This window comes from Opisthocomus hoazin, chromosome 13 (assembly GCF_030867145.1).
Source record: "Opisthocomus hoazin isolate bOpiHoa1 chromosome 13, bOpiHoa1.hap1, whole genome shotgun sequence".
NCBI lineage: Eukaryota > Metazoa > Chordata > Aves > Opisthocomiformes > Opisthocomidae > Opisthocomus > Opisthocomus hoazin.
In genome coordinates this window covers 15,056,196-15,083,942 of record NC_134426.1, presented here as the reverse complement: position 1 = coordinate 15,083,942, position 27,747 = coordinate 15,056,196, and the positions used below count along the sequence as shown (strand labels likewise).

Below are 27,747 nucleotides of genomic sequence, written 5' to 3'. Positions count from 1 at the left end.
TATTAGGAAGTGTTTTGTGCCAGTTGGTACCTAAATTACATGATCTGCAGACCTTTATAAACTAGAAAGCTGCTCAGTACTTTTATTATATTTTGTGATTGCAGGACAGTGGACTTCTATTATTCCTTTGGCCGGGTTTGTGTGGCAAGGTTTTAGTAGTGGGGGGGCTATAGGGGTGGCTTCTGTGAGAAGCTGTGAGAAGCTTTCCCCATGGCTGATAAAGCCAGTGCCAGCTGGCTCCAAGACGGACCCGCTGCTGGCCAAGGCCAAGCCAGTCAGGGACAGTGGTAGCGCCTCTGTGAGAACGTATTTAAGAAGGGGAAAAAAACTGCAGTGAGACAGCAGCTGAGATAGAGGAGTGAGACAATGTGAGAGAAACAACTCTGCAGACACCAAGGTCAGTGTAGAAGGAGGGGGAGGAGGTGCTCCAGGTGCCGGAGCAGAGGTTCCCCTGCAACGCATGATGAAGACCATCGTGGGGCAGGCTGTCCCTGCAGCCCATGGAGGTCCATGGTGGAGCAGATCTCCACCTGCAGCCTGTGGAAGGGACCCCACACCAGAGCAGGGGGATGCCCAAAGGAGGCTGTGACCCCGTGGGGAGCCCGTGCTGGAGCAGGCTCCTGCCAGGACCTGCGGCCCCATGGAGAGAGGAGCCCAGGCCAGAGCAGGTTTGCTGGCCGGGCTTGTGACCCCGTGGGGACCCACGCTGGAGCAGTTTGTGAAGAGCTGCAGACTGTGGGAAGGACTCCCGTTGGAGAAGTTTGTGCAGAACTCTCTCCTGTGAGAGGGACCTCACGCTGGAGGAGGGGCAGAGTGCGAGGAGTCCTCCCCTGAGGAGGGAGGAGTGGCAGAGACAAGGTGTGATGAACTGACCATAACCCCCATTCCCCATCCCCAGCGCTGCTCAGGGGGAGGAGAGGGAGAGAAAGGGGAGTGAAGTTGAACCTGGGAAGCAGGGAGGGGTGGGGGGAACATGTTTTAAGATCTAGTTTTAGTTATCATTATCCTTCTCTGATTTGATTGGTCATGAATTAAACTCCCTTTTCTCCCCAAGTTCGATCTGGTTTGTCCGTGACAGCAATTGGTGAGTGAGCTCTCCCTGTCCTATCTTGACCCTCAGCCTTTCATCGTATTTCCTCTCCCCTGTCCAGCGGAGGAGGGGGAGGGACTGGTTTTGGTGGGCACCTGGTATTTATCCAGGCCTAACCAAAACATCCTTTCGTCCAGTGTGTGATACACAAATTTAATATAAAGATTGCTTTTTCTGATCCATCACTGACGTATGTAGTAGCCTGTGTCAGGCAGCTATTTCTGTCCTCAATTACATTGAAAGTTTCCTAGGATTTTTAATTTTTTGAGAAAGTCGTTGTCCAAAAAAATAAGGGAGCGCCTCTCTACCTCCATAGGGGTCAGAATCTTGTTTTCACATGATGTCTTATGCAAGAGATTTTTCTGAGCAGTGCTGTACCAGGAAAAAATCCTGATTTCACTGCCAATACTGAAGACAAATAGGAGGAGTGACATTTCCTCAGCAGCATCTGCTTTCTTGAGTGATTTATAGCAGCTATGACTTTTGGAATTCTTCTACCTATGTGTGCATTCAGGCCGATTTTGCTTTACATGTGAAATGTGGCATCTTCAACGTGTAGTGGAACACAACTGTAAACTAGTGACATTCATTCACTCACGAAATGAGTCTTTTCTTGGACTTAAATATTATAGACAGATTTCTTTTCCTTTACCCGATTTCTAACAGGACGCAAGCTGCTTTGCTTCTGATGGCCACTGACGAGTGTGTGAGCTTTTCCTTCAGGATAGTAACGGCACCAGTTGCTAGAGCATCAGAAGCATCAACACGTAGACAGTTGGAGAGTGTGTCAAGGATTAGCTCCTGGATTCCATCTGACTCAGTCTTCAATTTGAATACAAGTGAGGGAACCAAACCGGCATCCAGTATGCCAGCAGCCCCTATGGGAGGAGACAGAGAAGAAACACGGATGAGGTGTGAGTGCATTTAATATTTCTGAAGGCATTTTGAGTTTCTTAATAGGGTCAAAATACAAACGTTAACTCGTTTCCTTACACAGATGCGGGATTGAAAGATGGAAACTACTACAGGACTGCTCTGTTCAGAAATGCCATCTTAGCACTGCTTCCTCAGGAAGCTGCCCCAATGGTCCTGTAAAGACATCAGCCCAGGTAATAACCAAAATGCCAATTGCTCTGATGTTCCCAGTTTCTCCCACCACAATATCGCTCCCAAAATTATACTTGCTAAGAAAATATAGGGAATATAAATATGTCACCTTATATCCAGCCTTTCTAACTGTTCTCAAAATGAACAGATGTTAAGATAGGCTGAGATGTGAGCCTTTATATTTATACTTTGATTCTCCACCATCATTTCTGTGGGGGAAGTCAAGGTTTTGGAAACTGTCAGCTTTCTCACGTATTTCTTCGTAGTAATTCTGTCATGGGGAAAATTTAAATTTTGCGCTTTCCAGCTCTTGCACTAGCTCCCAAAGGAAATAGCAACAAAGCTGCAAAGATCATCATTTGCCCTGCAAGTGATGTCTTTGCTAAGAGAAAGTGTCCAATTTGTACTGTTTCTTACAGAATACTAAGTCAACACTGAAACAGCAATGTCATGGGAAAGCAGAACGTACTGTCCACGAGTAACGATGTGAAAACAAAATTCTCCAGCTGTCTTGTTGCTAAGACTGCTTCTTTGGTTGCTAGGAGCAATGTGGCTTCTCTTGAAGTGATTCATATATGGTTAGATAAGGAAATTGTGTGAACAAGAGTCATCAAGGTATTTTCAAATGAATCTCCACAGTCAGGGATAAAAGGACAAGTGGGAAAGAGATTTTAATGGCCCTTGGTAGTGCATGGAAGAAATCCCTCAGCTGAACAATCGGGTGATTCTAGAGGTTATTCTGTTGTACAGATTTCTGAGGTTTTGCTGATGTTGAATAACTTCTTATGTTACTAACTCACTTGGATCCACTTTACTAATGCAAATGCAAAGAAATGCCTAGGGGTGGTATTATTACAGGTTTTAATAGCCATGCTACATTTGGAGGTCAGTTGCCGTGAGAATTCAAATAAATAATAAGGAAAAACAGACTCAAACAATTCACTCTTGAAGACTAACAATATTTTAAAAACAAGAATGTCTCCTTGTGCCAGAAAGGCAACGCAGGAAAGGAAAGTGAAAAAACGTTGTCTTTGAAGCTGTGGCTGTGTGTGTCACTAGATGAGGGGGCTGGCGTTTTCATAGTGAACAAACCCCCTCAACCCTATATTTATGTCCCCTGGAGGAACAAAAAGAAGAAAATTCTGAAGGATTAGCTCCAGCCCATTCATACTGTCCCCATAGAAGGATGCGGTAAAGGAAATCTGCACTATTTGTCTGGCAAAGGACTTCCTTGGAGACGTCCCCAAGAAGGAGGCAAATCTTGCCCCGCTGGCTCCATCACCCAGCATTAACTCCCTTGACGAGGATTACAGGGGTTGGGGTTGTAGGCTATAGGTACAGAAGGGTTATGGCTGGCTTAGACAACAGCAAGGATGTGGCTGGGAATAATTCATGCCTTCCAGGGTCCCAGGCATCAGGGAACCCACGAGCAAACTACTCCCATGGAAGTAGATTAAAGCAGTTTCAGATGACTATAAATCATACCCAGATTTGGTTTAGCCATGCTTCCCAATGGTTTTTGAAAGAGCTTATGAAACACAAGATTTTTCAAAGTCAACTTTTAAAACTCCTCCCAAAGTTCTTAATAAAAAAACCTATATGGCCTGTGTGCCTGAAACTGGGATACCCAGACTGCTCACAGTTACCATGTGTGCTTCTAAATTCTGGGTTGCTGTGGAAATCAGTATAATAACAAAATTCGGGAAGTACAGTTTCAGAGGAAGACTAATGAGTTGGAGGTGATAGACTTATGAGCTGACATTCCCTGTAGCAAGCATCCATTCATTCTACAGTTGCTCTACCAGATGATCTGTGGTACTTTTCAATGAAAACCACATCCGGACTACTTGACCTTAAAGTAATTTCATTCTAGATAAGATAACATACTGAATCTAAATGTAAATAAGAGTAGCAAAGACCTGAAGTTTAAACTCCATGCTCTTCCAGAGCCTTTGTGTAGCTTTGGTTCACACTGATACCAATCTTCCTCGGGATAGTGTCACATCATAAGAATTTCATCATCTCATTTCATAAGCACACACTTGCTCTTGCACAGAGTAGTCAGCATCCTGGCTTGAGCCCAGAGAAGCCGTTGCTTCCAATTTAATTTTTCATCTTTCTGTAACCACTACTGCTATAGCATTCTGTCTACCTTTCTCATGCTGGTAGATGTACATTTTTCTTTCCTATAAAGGTTTCCATTACTATTTTTTACACTTGCCTTCAAATACTTAATAGCCATTTTTCACCCCATCATCTTCATTTGCATTTTTAGTTTCCTACAATTCTCTCTTTTTCAGGACTTCCTTGCTTACTTATTTCAGTTCTCTTGATCGCTTTATCATCATATTGCCAGTACGCACTATCAGCATTCAGGTTTCTCTTCTTTGTGTCTGTGTCTTTCACTTATCTTCTAGTGTAGTCAAGCAATACATCCAGCTAGACAGGACTGCTTGCATTGGCCCTGGAGTTTATTCCTTCCAGTAATGTTTATTGACTTTCTTTGTCTCGGTCATCCCTCATTCATTGCATTTCCACTTCATGTCTTCTTTTGGTGCCAGCCTTTACTATTGCACTGCAGTCCTGAGTGCAAGATATACAACAAAGCTACTTTATGTCTTTCTGTTTCAATAAGCTGGCAAGATAATGTACAGTGTTGTCTAGGATAGGTTTTATTTTGTGGAGCCATTCACTAGTATTCATTCTGTGGTCAGAAATCTCCATGTAGCTAGTGGGTGATTATTTTGTATGAACACTTGGGCTGTTTTAGTTGTTTACAAATATGTTTTATTTTACCAGGCTAGGTCTCTGTACCGAGAGCATTCTTATCTATTGTTTTTGTCAAGCTATCCGATCTGAAATGCTCTCATGCTACTAAAGGGAGCTTCCCAGATATAAATATAGCAATAAAGATGAATTGTTTGACCTTGTCAAAAGTCTCAATGTGGTGAAGAGAAAGAGGGTGGAGAGGAAAGGCCATCAACAACAACAAAAAGAGATTAGCTAACACTGAGACTGAAATTTCCAGGTGGAAATTCGTCATGGTTTTCCCAAGGGAGCCAAAGGGTGAAAGGTTGAGGGAGGGAAAAGGGAGGAGACAAAATCAGTGGAAAGTTGTTTGAGAGTTACTTGTAAATTAGACCAGTCTCAGATCCTTACATCTTACTGAACAAGCAATAGAAGGGGAAGGTAAGCTGGTGTTTCTAGTAGTCCTATGCTGAAATATGTGGTGGCATCCTCAGGATCTTGACTTTTCCTGAAAATACTGCCCTTTCGAAGGCGATTTATCTATGGCAGAGAGTGTTCTAGATACCCTGGGCATAGTGAAGCAGTAGGAAATCATGTTTTCAAAATGTAAATAGTTGCATTTGCAGCTGCATAGTTAACATCATTATTGATCTGTTTTTCTGAGAACTTGTAATCTTCCCTTGGGCTCCTTTCTGTCTGAGCACTCTTCCCTTCTTTCTCGCAACCCTCTGGCCACTCTCATCCTCCCTTTCCTGACCCTTTTTTCAAATAGGCCCAAAGAGGAGTTGTCACTTATTCTGTTCTCTCAGTATGTCTGCAGGGCATGTAAACAAATCAAATTTTGTAGAAGACAAAGGAGTCATTTATAGTACATAACAGTGGTGTTTTGTTTTGGTTTTCAATTACATAAATCAAATCACATTACAAATCCTTTTCCTTACAAATGTCAGTTTTCAACTCAAAGCCATTTAAATGTTTGTTTTAATACGAAGCACGTGCCTCATTCATGGCCACAAAGTGATATACACTGCTGTATAACAGTCAAATAATCTGTAAACACACAGCCTGTATAATATGAATGTCTTGTTAAGATGGCTCTTTGCGATGTTCACACAACTATTTGAAATGCTTAGTAAACAGCATTTCTACTTAGGAAGGGGTAGACAAGGAAAAGAGAAGCAGAGCCAGACAGAATCGGAAGGAAGGCAGCGTCATGGTGTGCTGTCAACACATGCAGCACACAGCAGCTGCGAAACACCAGGATGGCAGCGCAGTAACTGCAAGTGGCCAAATGATCCTGACAAAATTTGTAGACCTAGCAGCTCTCTTGCTAGCACTGCAATATTTAGCACCATTTTAGAGGTAACAAAGTTTTTATTATACTAGTGAGTGCTAGCACATATTATACACATTTAAAAATGCAGTGCTTGTGCAATGCTTGCTTTCGGAGTGACAAGATGACCACAGAGGTCCTTCCCTGGCACACCTTCTTTAATCACTCCTTTCTCACTGCTGTTTAAATTGAAACAAAAAAATCATTCTTTAGACTCCCTGAGAAGATTTCTGAGTCACCAGTCACAAGAGCATAATTTGAGAACCCCGTATCCACTAATTTAATGCCAAGATTCAGCATTTTGAGTCTCAGTGCTTCCAGCATTAAGGCTATGTCAGGGAGTAGTTTAAACATAATACTGCTATAAAACTGGGCTGAAATTTCTTTCTGGCAAGTTTGGAGCAGGAGATAGACCACATTAAATGAAGTACTAGGACTCACCTGCCTATACCCTGCCGGCTCTATCAAGTCCGCTAACTGAAGAGGAAGATTCTGTTGATATCTTTGAAAGTCAGAATGTTTTCCTCTTCTTTGCAACAATAATTCTCTGTCTTTCAATGAAAATGTAGCAATATAAACAGTGAAGTCTCAAAGGATGCCGATGCTTAGAGACAAAAAGTATCTCTTATCTTAAAAGACTGAGGGGTGGAAAGTCTCTGTTTAAATGAACCGAAAAGCTACTAGGATATTAGGGGAACTGAGGAAAACACTGCAGATGTTGGTATCGGGCTAGAAATAGTAAACAATTCATTTCAAACCATTTCAAATTTGTGCATTGGCTAAATGCATTTATCTTATGACAGCCCTAGGGATTTACCAGGTATAAAATCACAACCTCAATAGCAGCGTCTGTCACATACTCACTAAAAATACAGTAGCTATAAACTTCATAAAAGCATTATGGGATCTGGTTTTGAAGCCACTAAGAGTTTTTCCAATATTAAGGATTTTGGGATGTTATCTTAATGAAAGACATAATAGAAATTAAGGTTTTAAAAATATTAAAAAGTCAGCAGTACACTGGAGAAGTGCATAATGTCGCTGCCTCTGGGGGTCCTTTAAAAACCCAGAATGTTTCCAGCATTAACAAGGAACAGGAAAGATTGGTCTGGTAAACAAGAGATTCCTAATCCTCAGTAGAGAATGAAAAAGACTCCTGCATATATTGTTTTTGTGTTTAGAATCTTTGCTTAGCACATGTGAAATTGTTCTATCAAAGCACCACTGAAAATAATTAACATAGAAACTACAATTAATACATCTGCATTAGCTTCTCTATTGTAGTTTAGAAATGCAAGAAAGACATTATCCTTTTTTTTTATAAAAAAGTAATTTTGGTAGTCAATAAGACTGCCATTGACCTTTTCCTTGAAAGCAATGGATTTAACCATCTATATCTTTTATGCTCTGTGAAAAGAGATGTAATATCAGCAGAACTTAAAAATTCTGGTCTACACAATGTCTTTTATCATAGCATCGCTAGAAATCCTGGGGATGAATTAGACAGAGTAGACTTGTGTTTCACATAGATATAATTTCCAATCTGAAAAATAAATCTTGGGTTCTGATTTTGTACAAGAATTATCTACAAGGTAAGCTAAATAATTGGCCAAGTGCCCTACCTCTGACTGATGTCAGTCTCAGATCCTTCAGTGTAAAGTCACCAAAACCACTATGGTGGGAATCAAGAAATATGCTCTCTGTTGTAGCAGCCCATAACCCGTGAACTATGGACTGCTGGTCATTCATACGGCATCAGAAGGCAGTCTCCAAAACGAAAGGAACTTTTCCTTGTTTTCATAAAACTGTATTCATACATTATCATATAGAAGAAAGCAATCATATGAAGCTGAAATAGAAGTAATAAACTAACGCTGACTTATAATATTTTTTCCTAGCTCTAATTGTTGATAGTCTGCCTGCACATTGAAGTATAAGCATTGATATCTTTTGCAGTGTTTTTATTTTGCCCTTCAGAACTCTAGCTGCTTGCACCTCCCATATAATTCCTCTTCTTTAAGTTTTCTAAATTTGCAACTAACTTAACGTATAGATATACTCTGATCATCTTATATACCTGTGTGCATGCACGTGAATATGTATAACATGTATTCAACTGATCTTGCATATATATTGGTCACACAAATTAGGAAATGTCATGGCTTTTGTTTCTCTGATGAAATACCTTTCCTTTATTTGGAGAAAGTTTTTTAAAAATTATAAAAATTAAAGACTGAAAATAACCCAGAAGGAGTTATTTTTTCTTAGTATTTTGGATGAAGGAGGAAATGTCATCCTTAAATTTATTGATTTCCTTCAAAGGGAAGGCTTTGCCAAAATGCACGAAGGAAGGAAAACAATCTGACATATGTACTTCTTGCGCCAAAGTCCTCAGATCAATTACTGCAGAGACAATTAAAGCCTTGAGATAACTACTGCTGGAAAGCTGAGCCTCAGCCACTGAGATGCCAGCCCACTTCAGATTTTCCAGGTCAAAATTTGTCCTTTTTTTTTCTGTCGGTCAGTAATGGAGAGACGTAGCTGTCAGATGAGCCTAAAAGGGACCAGTGCAGCCTTTAACCATAAGGGACTCTGCTGACATTCTGCTTCCACAAGCACCTGTTGTGAAACACAGCATTCACAGAAAACTGTGAATTTAGCATGCATAACATAGAGAATATGCTCAGAAGAGAACCTGGGCTGGCACATTTGCAAACACCAACTTAAATATTGGACCTTACACTTCATACCAAGCCTGTACATCAAGAGTGTGGAAAGTGCTAACAACTACTATAGCAAGTTTCAGTCACAGAGAAATCAATACTGTAAGGTGAACATGACATTATCTGTTTGACAAATGCTCGTATGATTATTACTTGCTTTGCATTAAATTTTAGAGATTCCTACGGAGAAAGGCCTGCTCTGTCACAGAGGCTTGTTGTAAAGATGTGTGAGCGACAGCTCCTTTCCTACACAGATTATTGTCTAGCTGGACAGGGCAAAAGGAGAGGACAGGAAGGAAAGAGGAAGAAAGTTGTGAGTCGTTTGAAGTAATTCCTCAGGTCAGTTGAACAGTTGAGAAATTGTTAAGAGCCGGTTTCCCACCACGTTCCCTCCACGCTGCTGCTCAGCTGGTGGCCATAGCTCACCCGCTGTGGCCCCCCGGACGGCCCCCCGCCCTCCCAGGAGACGAACAGGGCGGTGGGCTAGGCCAGAGGCTCGGCGGGATGAGGGGAGCTTCCTCTGCGGGAAGCTGCAGGAGAGCAGACTGCTTCCTCGGAGCCGCAGCTAAGGCTTGGTATAAATCACACTGCTGCGGTGTCTAAAAATGCCTGACTGGCTGGGAAGACAGCCTTCAGGGGACTGGGGCAATGTGTTACCCCAATCAAAAGTTTTAAACTTTTAAGCCCCACTGCCTTACAAGCCCTTCATGTCAGAGAAATGCGCAACTGCAGGTTTTCAGTTTTCAGAACGTCTGCTGAGAGAACAGATTGTTTTAAAAAAAATTTTCCTCTTTTGGGGCGGAAGGCCAAAAAAGTAAAGCAACATGAAGGAAGTTCAAGAAATAGTCTTGTTAAATATCTTAAATTTCTGTATCTGGAAATATCTGTGCAACTGGAATTCTGAGTTACAAAACAGCACTGCATAGTAAAATGGCCGTTCTAATATTTCTGTTATCTTTAGCATTCACCTTTTGCAACTAGTGAATTAACCTCACAGGCTCAGACATAAAAGAGCAGTCATTTTGTAAGTTTTGTTGCTCAGGAGAAATATATAATTAAGATGGTGAAAATATACTCTGCACTGCTATAGTATAACTGCATCACAATCAATCAGAAACAGAGGTATATGAAAGGTTCCTATACGGATTTCATTATACTACTCTCAAACAATAAATAAAAATGAGAGGCTTAAAGGAATAAAGCAGCTAGAATTAATTATGTGTCAGATACTGAGGAATTTAATCTAGAAAATTGACAGAAACTTGCTTCGAATATATGAATCATTGCACAGACTAAAAAATGAATGGACTGAAAGACTCCAAATAGTAGATGACAACAGGAGGAGGTTAAAGGGAACATCAGTTCAGTCTCGTTGTACAAGCACTTTGTTTTTACAATTTCTTCATTGTCAGAAGGGTGGGATAAAGATTTTTTTTTTTTCTATTTTAAAAAATGACGCTGATAGAAAATTTCAAAGAAGAAGAAACTGGAGAAATTGGAGTGTTGACAAATCTGCTGCTGAAGTTTGCTGATCTGGCACGCTGGCAGAGCTGCAGTTCGCACTACTTACGCTGGTGCCAAGGTAAGCAGCATTGAACGGTTAGAACTGATAAAACCTCTCAGAAAAGACGACAGTGCTAGAGGTGGGTGAAATCCTTTTCTGCTTCAGATGGTCTGGCTTGGCAATTTAATTCGAAACGGGAGTAGAAGAAACACAGCTTGGTTAGAACCCCAGGCCCAGATGGCTGCACGACGTCAGCGGAGCTGCACTCTCCATGTTCCACTCTGGCCTTCTGCTTCGCAGATCCCACCTTTTCCACAGGGAGCCGTGTTCTTAAGGAAAACTACATGTACTACTCAATAAAAATTGCATTTTCTTCTGAGTGAAGGTCTACAATGGTGCTTTCCAGTATTTTTAGTCTATATTTTATTTCCAGTAGTGAAAAATTCCTAAATCTTAATTGAATACAAGACTGCCAAGGTGTGGGTTGCTTTGAGGATGGTTTACTTTTTGAAGTGCCTCCCCAGTAAATGTCACCCTTGGGTTGAGAGCCTCATTCCTCCAGTGAGCTGTAGATCACAGGCGTTGGCTGAGAGGAGTCTATCACAAATAGGCATGTCTTAACAGTCTACGTATTTTCTGCTTAGGGACGCACTCCTGAATGAGGCTCTCTAAGTGACTGAATGAAGGTGTTCTTGCAAAGAGCCTTCTTTTTATAACTTATTTGTAAACTAGTGCTGTAGAACCCAAGCCACAACAACAGTGAAATGAACCTGTTACTTAACCTGGACTAAAATATTAGGTCTAGCTTCTGTAAATGTGCCAGATTAAGCACAGGCACTTCAACAGTGCTACTCACAGAATCACAGAATCACAGAATGGTAGGGGTTGGAAGGGACCTCTGTGGCTCATCTAGTCCAACCTCCCTGGCGAAGCAGGGTCACCCAGAGCAGGCTGCACAGGACCTTGTCCAGGCGGGTCTTGAATGTCTCCAGAGAAGGAGACTCCACAGCCTCCCTGGGCAGCCAGCGCATTCAAAACAGTTAAACAGAGAATCATATATGCAAAAATTATAACAGATACCAGAAACTATTTCATCATCTGATATAAATTACTGCCATTTTAATATGCTTTTAAAAATAACATTATTATAAATAAGCCTGAAAGCCACATTGATTGAAAGATTTGATAAGGTGCTTATCAATTTAATCAGTGCAGTGTTAGGTAAAGTCAGCATAACATGCTTTGCCCACTTCGTTCTTTCCATCACCCCGTTCATAAGAAAGCGATGCAGATGGCTGAATGTAGGCTTCTAACGTCATTTTGGTATCTGAGGTATCGCTTGGGAGCGTCAGGCATGACTTATGACCTACAGGATGCTTGGACATTTCTAGGGTGCAGCTGGAGGCCGGACGGAATACCCTTGAAAGCTGAAAATTGTCTTAGAGACTTATGTCTGGAGGCTGAATTGCTTCCTAGGCCACTTTCATTTGTTATTTGATCTTGCGCATGCCACTGACAGAGCAAAAACTTTTCAGACAGAGGAGGGGTGAATCACAAAAACCAGCAGCCACATTTATGCAATTTTCCTATTAGTTTATCACTAACATAGTCATACAGCAAACAGTCTTTTGTACAATTATTCACCCGCTGTCTAAAAATGCTTCACAAAAGAGGCAGCGATCAGTTATAACTGGGTAAAGCTACCACTTTGTATAGCTACTTTGTACTTCAGAAATGATGACCGGTTTGTAGATGTCTATGTAATATTTTTATTGTTTATGTAGATACAAAATTAGCCACAGTCCTGACATGGAATAGGTGTACAATTATCTAAACTAATTACTTAGATCTGACTGCTGTATTCCGAATTTTTACAGAACTGCTCTGGCATCTAAAGCTCCCTCAGTAAAGCTAGCTGAATGTCCCCAGCCCTTCTCCCACCCAGAATTATTTTTGTGTCCTCAAAGAAAATTTGAGGTCTTTTTTTTATAAACTACCAATTTCTTATTCCTGTTAATCAGACACGACAAGGTAATAAAGGGGCAAATAATAGTGCCTGCTGAAATAGTAGCTGTACCTTGCGGTTCCTACATGAAGTAGACTTACCATGTGTAAAGGATACAAGAAAATGTGAAATCCAATTATAGCATTTTTTTCTAAGTACCTACTAAAAATATACATAATTCTTTTGAGGCCCCTGTTTGACACTTCTTCGGTTGGCAAGAACAACAGTGACAAAACCAAAAATATTTGCAATCAATACATTTCTTCTTTTTGTTTGTTTGTTATTGCAAAAATGAAACAAAGCCTAAATGCCTACCTGTATCCTCAAGTGGGAGAGACCTACTTTCAAGTCCCTGCTGCAATGAATATTTAATCATTCTTACAAAGCGGAAACCCTTCAAAGAGGAAGACTGCAGGAGGGAGGAGGGCATCCCAAGAGTAACGAGTAGCCTGTTGCTCAGACCACTTTACTAGGAGATCTGAAGCTGGTACTTTTTGTGGTAAAAGCTTTGGTTTCAAAAAATTCCTGGCCCTGTTTAATTGCATCTCCTGGGGTGTAATTCCCGAAGAACCTATGTATTTTGATCTCAAGTGATTTTGTCAGTTGTTCACACTTCACAGATCCCTTGTTGTATACTTTGCTAAATGATCCCCACTTTCTTTTCAGGTTAAAGCGAGAGGGGGGTTTGTTTTGTTTTCGCCATTCCTTTGCCCTTAATAGTGAAGAATGTAGAAAGAATACTTTAATTCTCCTTTTTTTTAAAAAAAAAACATAATAAAGAACTCTTGGAGGATGGGTCCTTTACAAAGAACTACATCCCTTTATCTAATTTCATGCTATTTCTGTCTGTAGCTTTCTTCCCATGGAGGCTCTGAAGGAGCTGGGATGCTTGTATCCAGCACAAAGCTGAGGATAAGTGAGGACGGCTCTGTAAAGTCACCCACGCAGGAAAACCAGCGCATCTTCCAGGGCTCCGGGTGAGCCTCCAAGCAGCCGTCCACCAGCTGCTGGATTTACGGCTGCTTTTGCTAAACTTGGCTTCAGTGGCAACTGCTGATTCAGCAGTTGAATCAGTGACTGGGAGCTGCAAATACAGTAGGTACATAATAAAACCGTGAAGGAATGTATGTAAGGCACTTAACAGTTTTAGGGTTTGGTTGTGTTTTGCTGTTTTAAATGTTTGTCTGTTGACTAACTAGAGGAGTCCTTCCCTTTTGTTGCTGGTGGCATTAGCTATAACCTGCTACTTGTGTTCACATTCCCAAATGTCTCCCATGACTTGACCCCATAAACAGTCAATATTAAGTGAAGCTCAGTTACTTGAATGATGTGAGAAAAAAGATAAAAGGGTGAAATCCTGGTAACAAGTGAATTTTCATCCCAAATTATAAAGCCAAATGAGGCCAAGCTGATATCACCTCTTGGAAGGTGCATTCATGACTTTTTTCCCCCTCTATCTCACAGTCACTGGTACAAAGGAACGATATGTCAGATAGTTATCAGATCCCAGTCATCAGTACTTGATGCTATTTTAAACTTAACCACGTGAGAAAAATGGTTAAAAATAAAAATACAGCCTTTTTATTCTTCTCTAAATGTTCTGTTCAGTTCTTTATGCTCTAAGAGAATCACAGACCCATCTATAAATATCTAACCCAGATCCACAATTGCTTGTTAAAAAGAGGGTGTTTGGTAGAAAATTGAATGAAATACAAAATGTCTTTTATTATATTTTTATTACAGACCAGATGTGGCCTCTCAATTTACCCTCTATCATTTGGAGATGTACATTCACCAAGAACATTGCATGTGTGCATATAAATATTTTGATGTTGTCATGGTATACTAAAGGGTAATTGATTAGAAAAATCCCTATGGGATTTTCCACTTAAGAGCACATTTCTGGTTTAGCACTATTGTCTTCAAGCTAAACATATATGAATGCCTCTATTTTGATTGATCCCAAACAGAAAGCAACAGTAAACAAGCAAGCATTTGGCTTTCGGTCAGTGAACAGCACTGGCAAGTCATGTGAAGCTTGTGCAGTTCAGGGTTCCAATAAGCTGCACACTAGGTGTTACAATTCAGCTGCCAGGTGCTGCTCCCTTCAAACTGAAACCTGCTCTGACATGGGAAAAAAATGGTGACCTGCCTGGCATGGCTGAGGGAGCAGGAATTCTGTCAGATCATTGCAGTTCTCTCAAATTACTGTTTACTATTTCCAGGCAAAAAAAAAAAGTAATGCAAACTATTCACTTTCAATATGTATTTGTGTGTTTTCAATCTACCCATGTACAAAGAACAACATTTAGAGTACTGAACTAAAGAACTATGTTTTTATATGCCATTTGACTTCGGCGTTTAATCACCTGTATATGCCATTTTGAGACGTATATTTCTCTTTAAATTCCTGAGGGAGCTTAGCTACATGTAGCGCAATCAATGCATGCTGAAAGTCTCGGTTGGAGAACTTCTGGATTCAGGACAAGATGAGATTGAAGAAAGCTTAGACATATCTGCTGATTTATTCTTCAGATGAGTCGGGTTTTAACTCTGCCATTAATCAACAGCAAGCTCCCATACTGTGGTGTTGAAATAATAACACCTAAACTCCTCAGAGAAAGACCTGTTCCCTTACTCACATTCTGCACACTCGTAACTCCTGACAAAACGTGATCTACAGTGAGGTGCGTCCCTCACAGCTGTAAGAAAGAAAGCATTTTGTTCTATCAATTGAAAATCCCGACAAGAGATGAAATCTGCAGAGAGCATGTGAACGATGATCTTCCTACTCAGGATGATGGTAGTTGATGCTGTTAGTTCTGCCAAAGTTCGTTAATGTGTGGAAGATGCCTATTTCTCACATATGAAGTGCTATACTGAAGCTACATGTAATGTGACAGTTTCTATAGTAACTACTTCTTCTTTATGGAAGAGCAGATTAAACCTGTACACCTTGTTATTGTTCTTTTATCCTATTATCTAGACTATTCAGTCAGTTACCACAGATACAATCTTTTATTCTATTCCCTTGCCAGCATATCAGGGATTTATGCAACTGCAAGTAAAGAGCACCTTTGAAAAACAAAACACTCCTACAATTTAAAATTGGCTGCTATCTGATCATATAAATGCATCAAAAGACACACGTGCAGATATGTTGAAAGCTAAAATTTCAAAATAAAACTGTAGAGATTATCTTTTTTATTAAAGCAGGGCAAATTCCTGATTTGAATATTATAATTTTGCTGGGAGAAGAGCGCAATTTATGTATATGACATTTCTTTTTTAAATGCCAGGAGTTTACCAGAACAACTGTGCCAGTCTAGGTGTACTGGCAAACTCCCTAGCGTGAACAAGACCAACGATTCATTACTTTCAGGAAAATACCCCTCACAGGGTATACTGATTCATGGCTTTTATTTCTGTGCAAGAAAAATCATCTTGCAACATTGTGCTTTACACTAAAATATTTCATTGTTATAATTCATTGATGCTACGGCTCTGCTGATAATATCAGTACTGGAAGTGATATTATTTACAGGAATCAGATGGTTTCTGCGCTGTATTATGTCAGCCTTATTGTGGGAAAAATGCCTGCATTCTGTCTGTGTCTGAAAGCCTCTGCTGCCGTCTCCAGCAGGAGCGTAGCAGTAACGCGTCAGGTTCACAAAATGAGAAGTGTAGGGGAAAATCACAGCTATTTGATCAAGGCTGCGGATCCAACAATGCAACTAGTATTGTAGTATGGCCAAAGGGAAACGAACACTAGGAAAAATGTAAAATATAAAAAGGGTAAATCTACTAACGAGGTGAAACTAGAATGATACTCATCATCACTTCAAAAAAGCTCTAGTAAATTACACATGCGCAAATGCAATAGACAGGAAAAGAGAAAGGCAGAAAGGGAAGAGCAGAAGAATATCTGCGCCCGGTACCGAGAGCAGCCGAACGATGGAAAACGCGGAATGCGCACGGTGGATCAATTCCGTGTCACTGAGCCAACCGCCTCGCCTCCTCCACCCGCGACTGCATGGCCCCAGCACGTAGGCGGCTCGTCCCCGCCGCCCCCGGCCCGCGAACACACGCCTCGCGGGGCCGCTGACACCCCCAGCCCCGCAGAGCCGCGCCCCGCACCGCGGCAGCGCAGCGGGCCCCGCACCGCGGCCCCCGGGAGGGCAGCGCCGGCCTGCGGGCGGGCACGGCCTGGGGCAGCGGGCTCCCGCGCGCGCCTGGCCACGCGCGTTGTGTAACGCGGGAGCGCGGCGCCCACGGCCAGCAACAAAACCCCGCGGGAGCGTGGGGGGGGTGCGGGGGGAGCCGCGCCCCCGCCCGCGGTACCCCCCGCGTTGGCGTGGAAACGGGCTGGCAGCCGCCGGCTCCTCCTCCAGAGCCAGCCCCGCGCTCCCCCTGCCCCGCTTCCCGGCGAGAGCGCCGAGCGCCTGCCTGCCTCCCGCCGGACGGCTGGCTCCGTCACCGCCCTGCAGGCAACTGCAACAACAACAACACCCGGTTCTAACAATTTTCTTTTCTAGGGAGAAAATGAGGACGGGCGGGTGTTCCCTCCCGCAGGCGCCTGCGGCCGTGGCGGGGCTGCGCGCCGCAAGCCTGAGATGCTGACGGGAGAGGGGAGAGGCGGCCGTGGATGCGGGCGCTGGGACTGATGGAGTGAGGAGGTGGAGGCTGCTGCCGGCCCGGTGCGGGAGAGGTGAGTGGAATATTCGGCATGGCGTGCTCTCTCAGATCAGTTTAGCGATGAACGTTTCCCCCTCCGTGTATTTCCAAAACAGAAAGGGACTTCTAAAGCAAGAAGAAAAAAGTATCGTTTTGAAAGGACAAGCTATGTTTTTGCTGGATGAAGGAAAAGATGAATGTCACTGGGAGGTAGAAATATTTCGCTATGTGCAGAGAAAAAATAGTAAGGGGAGGCAGGCTGCTGATACAGTGAAAATGACCTTCTCCAGGGATACTGGTCTTCTATCAGCTGCTGCTTCAGCTGGATCCCTTTTTCACGAAATTTAGCCCTCTCCCTTTCCTCGCCTGGATTGTGACCCATTAATATCCAATACCTGAGCCTTACTGAGATCCATTGCTTTCTCTTAACGATTCAGAAAGATAATCCATTCGATTCCGCCTGTTGGGAGCAGAACCTCCACGCTATGTAGCACCTCCTCCCAGGGAAATGCAGGCTGGCTAATGTTCCGTCAGAAAAGGCTCCTGGCTGCTGAATTTCTGAACTGAATCCTCCCTGTGACAGTCCCATCTGCTCATTCTAAGGACGTGTGGCTCTGCGGAACCTGGATGCTCTGCGTCTTCGTGTGTGCTCATGCATGGGAAGGAACGGGGAGGTTTTGTTACATTAATCTGCACCTGTGGACGGCTCCCATCTGCAGCTGTGAACCACAAGTTTTTTTGGTACCTTTGCATTTGCATTTTGGGTGATTCGTACCTAAAAAACCCCAACCCTTCAATATTAGCTGAGTGCTACAGAGGAATATATGTCAGTTTAATTTCTGCTAGTAGTGCTGATCTGATCTGGTTTTGGCTGTTTCACCATAGCAGCTGTTTAGTGTGTGTTCTTGCGGTATTTATTCTGGAGGCTACTGACAACATTTTCCTGTGCAATATTTGAGAAAAATTCACTAGTTTTCCCTCTGGCATTTCTTTATATCGTCTACTGATACTCTTACACCCCCAATTTGATTTTTATTTTGGTTCTGCATTTCGCACCGTTGTGGGTCACACCCTTCAGGTGGACATCAAAATTTCATCTACAGAAGTTACAACAGCAGGTCAGGTAGAGAAATATGGCACTGTGAACATCTACTTGTGGATCACCAAGGAGTAAAAATGAGTGTGTATTTTGTACTTTCTTAGGGGAAATTGCTTCTCACTTTCTGGATATAGACATTTAAAGTCTGAGCTGATGGCTTAGGTGCTGTTATAGGCAGAAATAGGGGCTTTTCTTCAATGCAGACACATTTGCTAGCTGAAGAGATACAGCTCGGCAGAACAGAGAGCTTTTTGCCGTTAACTTGGCTGTCTCCATCAGATAATTCGGTTGGAAGCTACCATGCAAAAGGACAGATCCTTGCCCTTGGACAAAGGACACTGTTACAGGACAGCCCTATGTGTATGGAAGAATGAAGTTCCAGTCTTCAAGAAGCCAGCGACGGGTGCAATCAAAAGAAAACATCTTAGTTATATGGCATATTTAGGAGAAAATCTGATGGTATCACTCATTACCAAAGCACTGACTTGCATTTTCAAAGAAGAATCCCACTTCTGTGTGCATATGCGTGCTTCTCAGGAAAGAAAAGCCGATTAATTCTGTGTAAGGCCATGGAGATTTCGTCCTGACAATGGACCTTACAGAGGTGCATAAACTCCGCGTGCTACACCTCCGTCTGAGGATTATGTGCTTGTCACTTCATTGACCACCAGTGAACAGAGTTGAATGAATCTTCTGGAGGTATTACCTTGAATTTAGCAAGCCTCCAGTACAGCTCAGTGTTTCAGCTACAGGCCTTGGCTATGAATTTAACTATGATAATCTAAAAATAATCAGCCAAGTAGTTCTGAAGGACTGAAATGAAAGTGTTCTGGTTGTCTCAGTTCAGATTACGCATTGATGGAATAAGGTACGTTCAATTTTAAGAAACCTAGACAGAACCAGAAAACAGAAATTTGTCCCTTTTTCTTAAGGAATCTGCCTAAGTGGTGAGGAAGGGGATAAGTAGAGGGATAAGGATAACAGAAACTTCAGTAGACAATAGAAGCTTAAATCCTTAAATGGTGAAGTCAGCTCTTCCTCTCCAGCTTAAGCAGATAAGGATTTTGACAGCAGATAGAGTCTTCGTTGATACGCAGGGGTGAAGCAATAGAAGGGAACGGTGTCTTTTTCTCTCTCCTCCCCCATGAATTAAAGAAAAATACTTTCAATTCCTTTGGGTTAAGTCACAGTAATTCCACTTATTTCAGAAGAGATTCTCCACATTTACACAACTGAAAATGAGAGTTGAACGTGGCTATTTCTGTGCAAAGTTTTGGTCCTGTTTTCCGAGGAGTCATTGGAAGTTTTTGTCACCCGTTCCAGTGGGAGAGGGCCCAGACTCAACACGAGCACGCACAGTGTCACTGATCAGGTTCTCCCATGCTCTCTAGGAACAATGACGTTGAACAGTTTTACAGCTGATTCCAGTGCGGTCAGTCTCAGTGACAAATTCACTAACCCTCTGCTTGCATCACAACACTAATGTGTAAATTATCAGTGATTTTCATCATATTATTTTTACTGAGAAAATTGTAATGTTATTCCCACAAATGCTGTTAAGGTTGACGTTGCCCACCTTCAGCGGTAACAGCTTGCCACACAAGGAATGAACTATTTCATTTTATCTGAGAGAATTTTTAAACCAAAGCCCTTCAAAATAAAAATATGAGCATATGTAGATATGATTGTATTAGTTGTACTTGGTGAGAAAGATTGTCCTATTTTTATTAATAAAGAAGGCTAAGTTTTGTTCCTTGTGATCCCCAAAGTATCCAGAATAAATCCACATCCATTAATAGTTACAACAGATTCCCTTCCGTCCACCTGAGACAAGAATTTGACTTATACTTTGTATGTTATATTCAAAGTTCATATTTTTATTAAACTTTCCAGAATCCAAGAGTGGTGATTAAGAAGTCCAAATTTCAGCTACCTTATTGACAAAAGAATTATCACAAAAGGGAAAAACTAGTCTGATCCAAAACAACTAAAATCGATTCTCATAGTCCCCTGGCAATTTAAGGTATGTAGAATACACAACTTGACGGAGAAGGGCTAAATTCGGCTTTTATTTATTCTGTTATTAAATCTGGAGTTGATACATATTAGCAATTTAAGTTCTTTTACCTTTACATGGGTGTAATCAAGGACAGAATTTAACCCTTGAAATGAAAGCTACAGAGAAAATACTCTCAGCTGTTGCTTGTCACTAACACTGAAAGGCATTGGTGAAGCAGGATGGAAGGAACAGATTATTGATTATTGATGTGGGCCATCATTTCTGTGTTACCTAGACTTCAAACATTCCTTACTGTTAAATACATTTAAAATCACAGCTAACAAAACACACGGCAAAATTTCAGAAGCCAACAGCTTTCCATGTGTTTTTTTACTTCTGTAGCTCTGAGCATTATCTATGGCTCAGCAGAAACTCAGCTCTCCCCAGAATACTATTTGATTATTTGGTATTGGACATCCAATGTATTGCTAGAGACCATAATTTTACCCAGCAAATCCTACTTTCCTCTGCCCTTGTTTTCTTTTTCAACCCTTTATACCAGAAGGCTGTTTCTCCTCTGGATTGCTAAGTCATCACATCAAAAAGACAAGTGTGATAACATTTCCAGACAATTCCATGTTACAGAAATAGCCCATGGAATTGCCGGTAATCATGTTGGCCAATACAAAAACATAAAAAGGCAAATTTGAAAAACTGAAATCAAATTCTAAGTATTCATTCTGCCCACATACATGAATGATAATGACCAGAAAGTGAATAACAATTTCTTAGGAACTACAACTTGTTAATCTCATATTTTTACAGTAGATTTATTAAATAGTAGTTCCCTGGACTTGGCAGTTGGGAGGAACTATTCTCATCACCTTTAGATACCTATAACATGGACATGTACATGTGGAGTAGTTGTTAAGGCTTCCCTTGGAGCTGATGGGGAGAAAAAGAGATTCCTACAATGCAATTAACCAGACTAATTTTTGACCACTATCTTCATCTGCGATGAACTGGCCACTGGTTTCTTCCGCTAACTGTATCTTAAGAGTGCTGTTGTGTTGTGGAGGAAAGACTTCAATTAAACAGTACAAGTAATGCAAATCTTTTATCCAGTTTTTCCTAGTACTCCAGGCAGTATTCTAACGTGCATTCCCAGTGTGTTTCAACCTTTATTTCGTGTGCCTGCTTTCTATATTTTCAAACCTTATTAAGACAATGTAGAGTAACTACCTTTATCTTCACAAAATGCATCAATGCAAATACAATTAGACAGCATATCAAGTGTTGATGCACAAATACAGTTGACACAGTTGTGCTGTGGAAGGAAAAACACAATTCAACTGAACTGTAACCCATTCAGATGAAAGTGTCACGGCGTAGTAACAGAACCACAGCTGGATGTTTAGGTCTGGGGGGGCTTGCTGTCTATATGGGGTATGCACCTGGTTATTTTGCTTCTTCCTTTAAAAGAGAAATGTATGTATGATTCAAAAGGATACTTACATATCATCTCAGGGAACATCTTTCTGAAAATAATACAATTTGAGTTATTAGGTTGGGGTTTTTTTAAATAAAAAGTTTCTTCTCTGGATATTTACCAGCCCAAGTTATATAATCCAAACATTTGGAATATATTAATAAAATATTATTTCATTTGGATATATAATATCCATTTATACATACATGTGAGTTGGAGTGTTTTTTTCAGTTTGGATGTCTCCTGAGGAAAGAAAGTCCAGGATATTAGCTGTTGACCTTCCCTAGTGTTTACGCTACAGGAGAGGATTCAAACCACTACTACATAAAAGTTTGTTCTATATCATTTAAAGCACTAAAATCCATCAGTAAACTAATGCATATGGTGCTAAGCAAATCCATTCTAAACTAAAATAAACCAGAATAAACACTGCTGCACTGGAGCATCTCTCTGTACTGCCACCGAGTTGATAGTGTCCCACAAAATACCTTTTTTGCAACTGGGTCTCGGCAGGAAGATTTTCTCTGAAGATACCTTCTGGTGCTTGGCCTTTTAAATTTGGCACAGTCAGGGAGCTATATCAGAAGCCATTTTGTAACGGGCAGATCTTTATATATTCTTGCAATTGCTAAGAACTTACTGAGCTTTCATTTTGTATTGCTCAGTGATGGCAGAATCTCACCTTAACCAGTCATTTCAGAGACATGTTTCTAACCTCTTTTTTCAATCCATTTATGTCCATGAACAGGTAAACTTACCTTAATTTGTAATTCAGTGACATTTATGTTGGTATTTAAAATTCTAAGGCTAGCCTACTTCAAATTTGAACAATTGTTCTATTATCATATTGTTTCTGTTCCCTGACTAGATGAGCATATGTCCTCTGATTACGTTTCCTGCTGTGAATGTTCCCAAAAGCAAATCTGAACTTTGCCTCATGACTGTGATTACATAGGTGTGTCAAGTTTGTTTTTCGCAAGCGTACTCACAAAAAGAAATAAAATACTGAAAACTTTATGTCATTTTTTTAAGTTACAGGAACAAATTCTTGGCTCCTAATTTCAACAATGTATTAATTCAAGCGATTAGCAGTTGTTTTAAATGTGTCAAGATTTTTAGGCTGACGTGCACATCAGTGCATCTTCATAATAATCAATACAATACTCTGATTTCACAGGCAAGTAAATATATAGTGATGTAAACAAATGAGTGTATTGGGTATCAACATCAACAGGAGACAGGAATCTGTGACTTTTAACACTGCAAGTTACAATTCTCCATTTCCCCCAAGAGGATGGATTGTACACAGCAGTCCTGAACAGTGCAATTCTATGGAATAGAAGTTAAAACACCACTAAAGCAGTAACCTATCATGTAGACAAAGAACTGAATTATTGGTTCTTTTATAGTCCCGTTCTCTGCCAGTGCAAGCAGGTTATAAACTAAAATTAAATGTTCACAGACGATAGTGCGCTGGTCTGTGACAAGAGAAGCCTCTCTCCTTGTTGTGTTGTTGGCCTAGCAACTCTACCGTTTTTCCCACTTCTGTAGTCAAGGAAACCAAGAACAACCACTGATACTGTGGCCTCTTGGGATCATACCTGGAAACTGTTCTAATTCACGCTGAGATTTAGGCAGCTCCAACTTGGCTCTACAATGAAGGCTGGATCACGAAAATCCATTTCTCCCTGTTCAGATCTTAAACTTCCGATCCCCTATTCAGAACAAGACTAGGAGTGTCCGAGTTTCTCTGCGGTTTTGACTAATTCATGTTGCTTTTCTAGTTGTGACTTCTGATACTGGAAAGCAATGAACCCCAAGTAGAACATACTGCAGTATCCTAATTTCGAAATCATTTAGGCACGATAATTTTTGTAAGAGTTGATCTGAAAGAAATGGGTGATGCCTATTATAGCAAAAGTGTACTTTAAAGGGAAAGTTCAGCTCACAGTCACATGGAATTCTGGGAGCACCTTTAAGTACTGTAGACTTGCTTAACAAATGGTGGGAGAGCTTCTCAGTGAGCAGGACAATTACCTTCCTCTTAGCTCTCTAAGTAGTTCTACTACTAATAATTTTAATATATACTACTACTAATAATTCTCTCTTTGAGAGAATTTAAGCCAAGTGAAATTCAAGTGAGTACAAAGACAGTAGGGTACTTTCTCATGATCCTATAATCTACATTGCTTCTATACTTTTCCACCAGTCTTTCGTAAGAATCAAATGGAAAAGGCTGACCAAGCAGAAGTTTATAGTACTCCACAAAAAAGGACCTAAAAGATAGATAAGCAATTAACATTTACCCAGTATCACCTATAGGACTACCTTTGAGGTACAGGGAAAAGCCCTGCTCAAGAAAATATCTGTATTTAGATGTTTAAAAAGTAATTTTAGTTGGTCTTATCAGGGAAGTGGCCAATTAAAAAAGGCAAGAGTTCTTGCTCTTTTGCATTAATGGGAAAGCATGGGTCATTGTCCATGAAAATCAACAGAGTTCCCATTCCATTCCCAGCCTGTAAGTCTGAAATATTTATTAGGCTAGAGATGCCTCCCTACATTATTCGGAGTAGGATTTCCCAAAAGAGCTGACTGGAGACAAGTGATAAGTTTGATTGTCAGAATCAAGAAAGGCTAAATTTGATTAAAATCCTGAAAGAATGTAGGAACTGCTGCTGCTGTTATGCCTTGTTATTACTCACTGAAAATAACTTGGGAGTGAAAGAATTGAGGCACTTTCCTTCTTCTTGCTGTAAAATTACTACTGAATAACATTGTCTTTTGATCACAACTAATACAAATGGCAATAAAGTGTAGCACCTTATATGGGCAGCAAAATATTATAGGATATTACTAGGCAAATATCTTCATTATTTCAAAAGTTATTTTTTTAAATAAAATTTGAACTTGCTTTGTCTATGTTTGCATTTGGCTGCTACATGTCAGAGTAAATAATATATGGAATGTGCACAGTCCCTAGAAATTAACCTAGTTTCATCTACTATATGGTGAAACATGAAAACATTAGGAGGGAGAATTTTGTATGGGTTATTGTCTTGACAAAATACAGTATTTAGGTATCTTTGTACAGTGTCATCTTCTTGGTGTTGCATTTCTCCAAATGTAGGTAGTCTGTGGCTAATCAAAGCTTATCAATATGACTGTAACTTTGGATTTTGGATACTTTATGTTTTCATGATTTATCTGTCAAGAATTTTTCATAGCACTCATCGAAAGCTTACATAAACAAGTCAATTCAAGAAAATAATAAAGTGCTTGTAAACATTTTTGTTTAAGGAGGCCAGATGGAATGCTGTCAATCTATGCAGCACTGTTCTTATTCAGCTATGAGATATGATGTTCAAATAGAATTTTTCTTAGACATGTTGTTTATTATCTGTGTTTACCTATGCTGTGAAGATGATTTCTATTTGATGGAGTTACACTAAGAGCATATCAATCTCATTGTTTACTTGGCATCTGCATCTGTTTTGTCAGTCATCAATTATAGATTTCGTATTTTCTAAGATGTAATTTAAAAGGATATATTTTTTCAGAGTTATCCAGTTATAAAATCCATATGAAATATTATTTTTCACTATAAATAATTTCTTCAGCTTGTATTAGTTTTGGTCAGAGGCAAGTGGAGATCAACAGACTACAAACAGTAGAAGGTCAAGATTAAAAGATTTCGGAAAATAATGCAGGTGTGCAAAATTTCTCAGATTTGGCTCTTCCTTTTAACTTTTAAAAAAGCTTTTAGAAATTTCACCATTCTGGATGAGCTCCCTTCTGCAGCCAATACAAAAGATGGGAGGGACAGTTAAAATTTTTTTTCTACAGAGCAGCCATTTACACTACTTCATGGCAGACATCAGAACCTGAAATACAAACAAAAATTGTACCTCATTTTAAGAACAGGAAAAAAAAAAAGTTCTGAGAACAGTCAAGGAGACACAGTCAGTATTATGATGACAATCTACTGTCTTGTTCTGCTATTTCTGTGCCATTCCTGTGTTTCTAAAAGAGCAAATCCACTTACAACTTTTGCTGGATGTTTCCCTGATGTATGGAGTCTTCAGTGGGCAAAGAGATGACACAAACTGTTTGCTTGATTCCTCCTGAACTACTTGGTGCAAAATATACTTTAGGAAGAGAAGACTGCTAGTAAGTGTGCATGTCAGTAGCATTACATCTTAATAGGATTGCTGCCAGCTGGAAGAAATTTAAACAAAATTCGAATTGCTTTAAGGTGGGTTGGGCTGAAAGCTAACTTAGTTGTGAGTTCTTTTACTGTTGCTTTCATTTGTGCTTTTGGTAGAGGTGGGAAAACACCTTATTAGGCCTTTGCCTAGAGTTGAGAGGTAAGAAATTTTGTGTGCCTTGTTTTCTTTAATGTCTGTAGCTTTTTGGGTTTATTAGATAATGAGTTATTTTCTTACTGTGAAGATTTATCCTGTGGAGAATTTTTCAGCCTTGCAACAGTGAAGAAGCAAAAGCTGTTTAAAAGTCATAGATAGCATTATGAGGCGCTACCCTTGTCATCTTTTCTTGGTCACAATGCTGACTTCAATACCTCAAGTTAAAAGTCTCGAGGTATGCTGTAAATGAAGCAAAACATTACAAAACCTATGCTTTTAAGCAAAATTATCCTGGAAGCCTTACAAGTGGTTATCAGGCAAGAAATGGTACGATACTTAACCAGTAGTACCTGAGAACAGATCACTGAAAATGCAGACCTCTCGCTGAGTGGTCCAGAGGTATCTGCATACTCTTTTAACAAAGTTTCAAGATAAATTATTGTTCTGCTGTGCATTGTGGATATTGGCCCCTACTTGGTAAATCTGCTTTGTGAGTTTAGGGTGAATTTGGAAGCTGGAATCCATCCAGCTGCAGTAGTTTTTGTACTGTTTTGCCCTAATATGCCTTGCTGAGAAAGTTGTGTATGACCTTTCCGCGGAGGTATAGCTGCATTCTGAGTAACCTCCAGCATGTATATATTATATTATATATATATTTCTTATCCCAGATCTGTGCCTGTTTCTTGTTATTGTTTTTACAACAGTATCAACAGCAGACTTCTAGTGAGCAAAAAGAAATAAAATGGGAAGTTATCAGCTTTTTGCTGCATATCTCATGTATGCAAAATGCAGAATGCCAGCTAGAATAGTTAGGAATCCACGGCTTCTTATCAGCGGTAAAATTTCAGCTTTATGTGCCATGTTAATGGTAGGATACAGTGTTACTGTATGTAATTTTTCTGGCAATATGAGAAATGAATAACTAAGGATCCATTGCTGAATAACGAATAAACCAAAGGCTCGATTAGCACCTTTCAGCTTTAAGATAATTTTAGCGCCACAGCTGTTTGAGTCAAGAAGAGATGTCACTGAGAGTAAAAAGAACAAAAGAGCAACCATTTGAAATGCTGATGTTAAATCTGTACTGTGTGGTTATCGTCATACACTTGTCTGGTTTGTCAAACTCTCACTTAAGCTGTTAGGATGGTCTCATGCAGAAAAATCTGCAAAATTTGATTACTAATAACAGTAGCAGTAGATCACGTATGTAGTATCATAAATCAACCGATCAATTGTTTGATTCAAGAGCCTACTTCAAACAAAATGAATGAAACGATAGGGGTCACAAAAAGGTGAGCTAATTAATTGGGTACCTTAAAGAAGAGGAGACAATTCTAGTTGCGGTATGATACAAAGGGCAGATTTTCTGACCTCAGCATAGGAGAACTTGTGCAATAGGAGAGAGAGATTATTTGCAGACAGAATTTAAAGTCTAAATAACTAGTAAAAATGCTATCACAGATTTTAGGAAAAATACAGAAATTGTGGTTGCATGGCTTGCGGGAGTTTGCAGAGCTACAAGGAATAAAAAATCTGTAATCGGGGAGGGGGGGGAATCTGAATGCTGAAAATGTCCTTGTACACAACATAAACTTGAACTAGAATAGTAATTGCC

At 40.5% G+C, this 27,747-nt stretch overlaps 2 protein-coding genes across 6 annotated transcripts in view; one reads left to right on the top strand and one right to left on the bottom strand.

Moving 5' to 3' along the window:
• Positions 1 to 27,747, bottom strand: part of RSPH14 (radial spoke head 14 homolog) — a 112,500-nt gene that overhangs the window by 6,206 nt on the left and 78,547 nt on the right. For both annotated transcript variants that reach the window (XM_075435069.1, XM_009933198.2), the window contains one exon: positions 1,743 to 1,968. In XM_075435069.1, the coding sequence (XP_075291184.1) occupies positions 1,743 to 1,968 (226 nt within the window). The remainder of the gene's footprint in view (positions 1 to 1,742; positions 1,969 to 27,747) is intronic.
• Positions 16,499 to 27,747, top strand: part of GNAZ (G protein subunit alpha z) — a 79,434-nt gene continuing 68,185 nt past the window's right edge. For 2 of the 4 annotated variants that reach the window (XM_075435065.1, XM_075435066.1), the window contains exon 1: positions 16,767 to 17,218. The gene's annotated coding sequence lies outside the window, so the exon portion shown is untranslated. Of the gene's footprint in view, positions 16,557 to 16,766; positions 17,219 to 18,718; positions 19,152 to 27,747 lie in introns of those variants that run through there. The other 2 variants (XM_075435067.1, XM_075435068.1) reach the window with 2 other exon arrangements.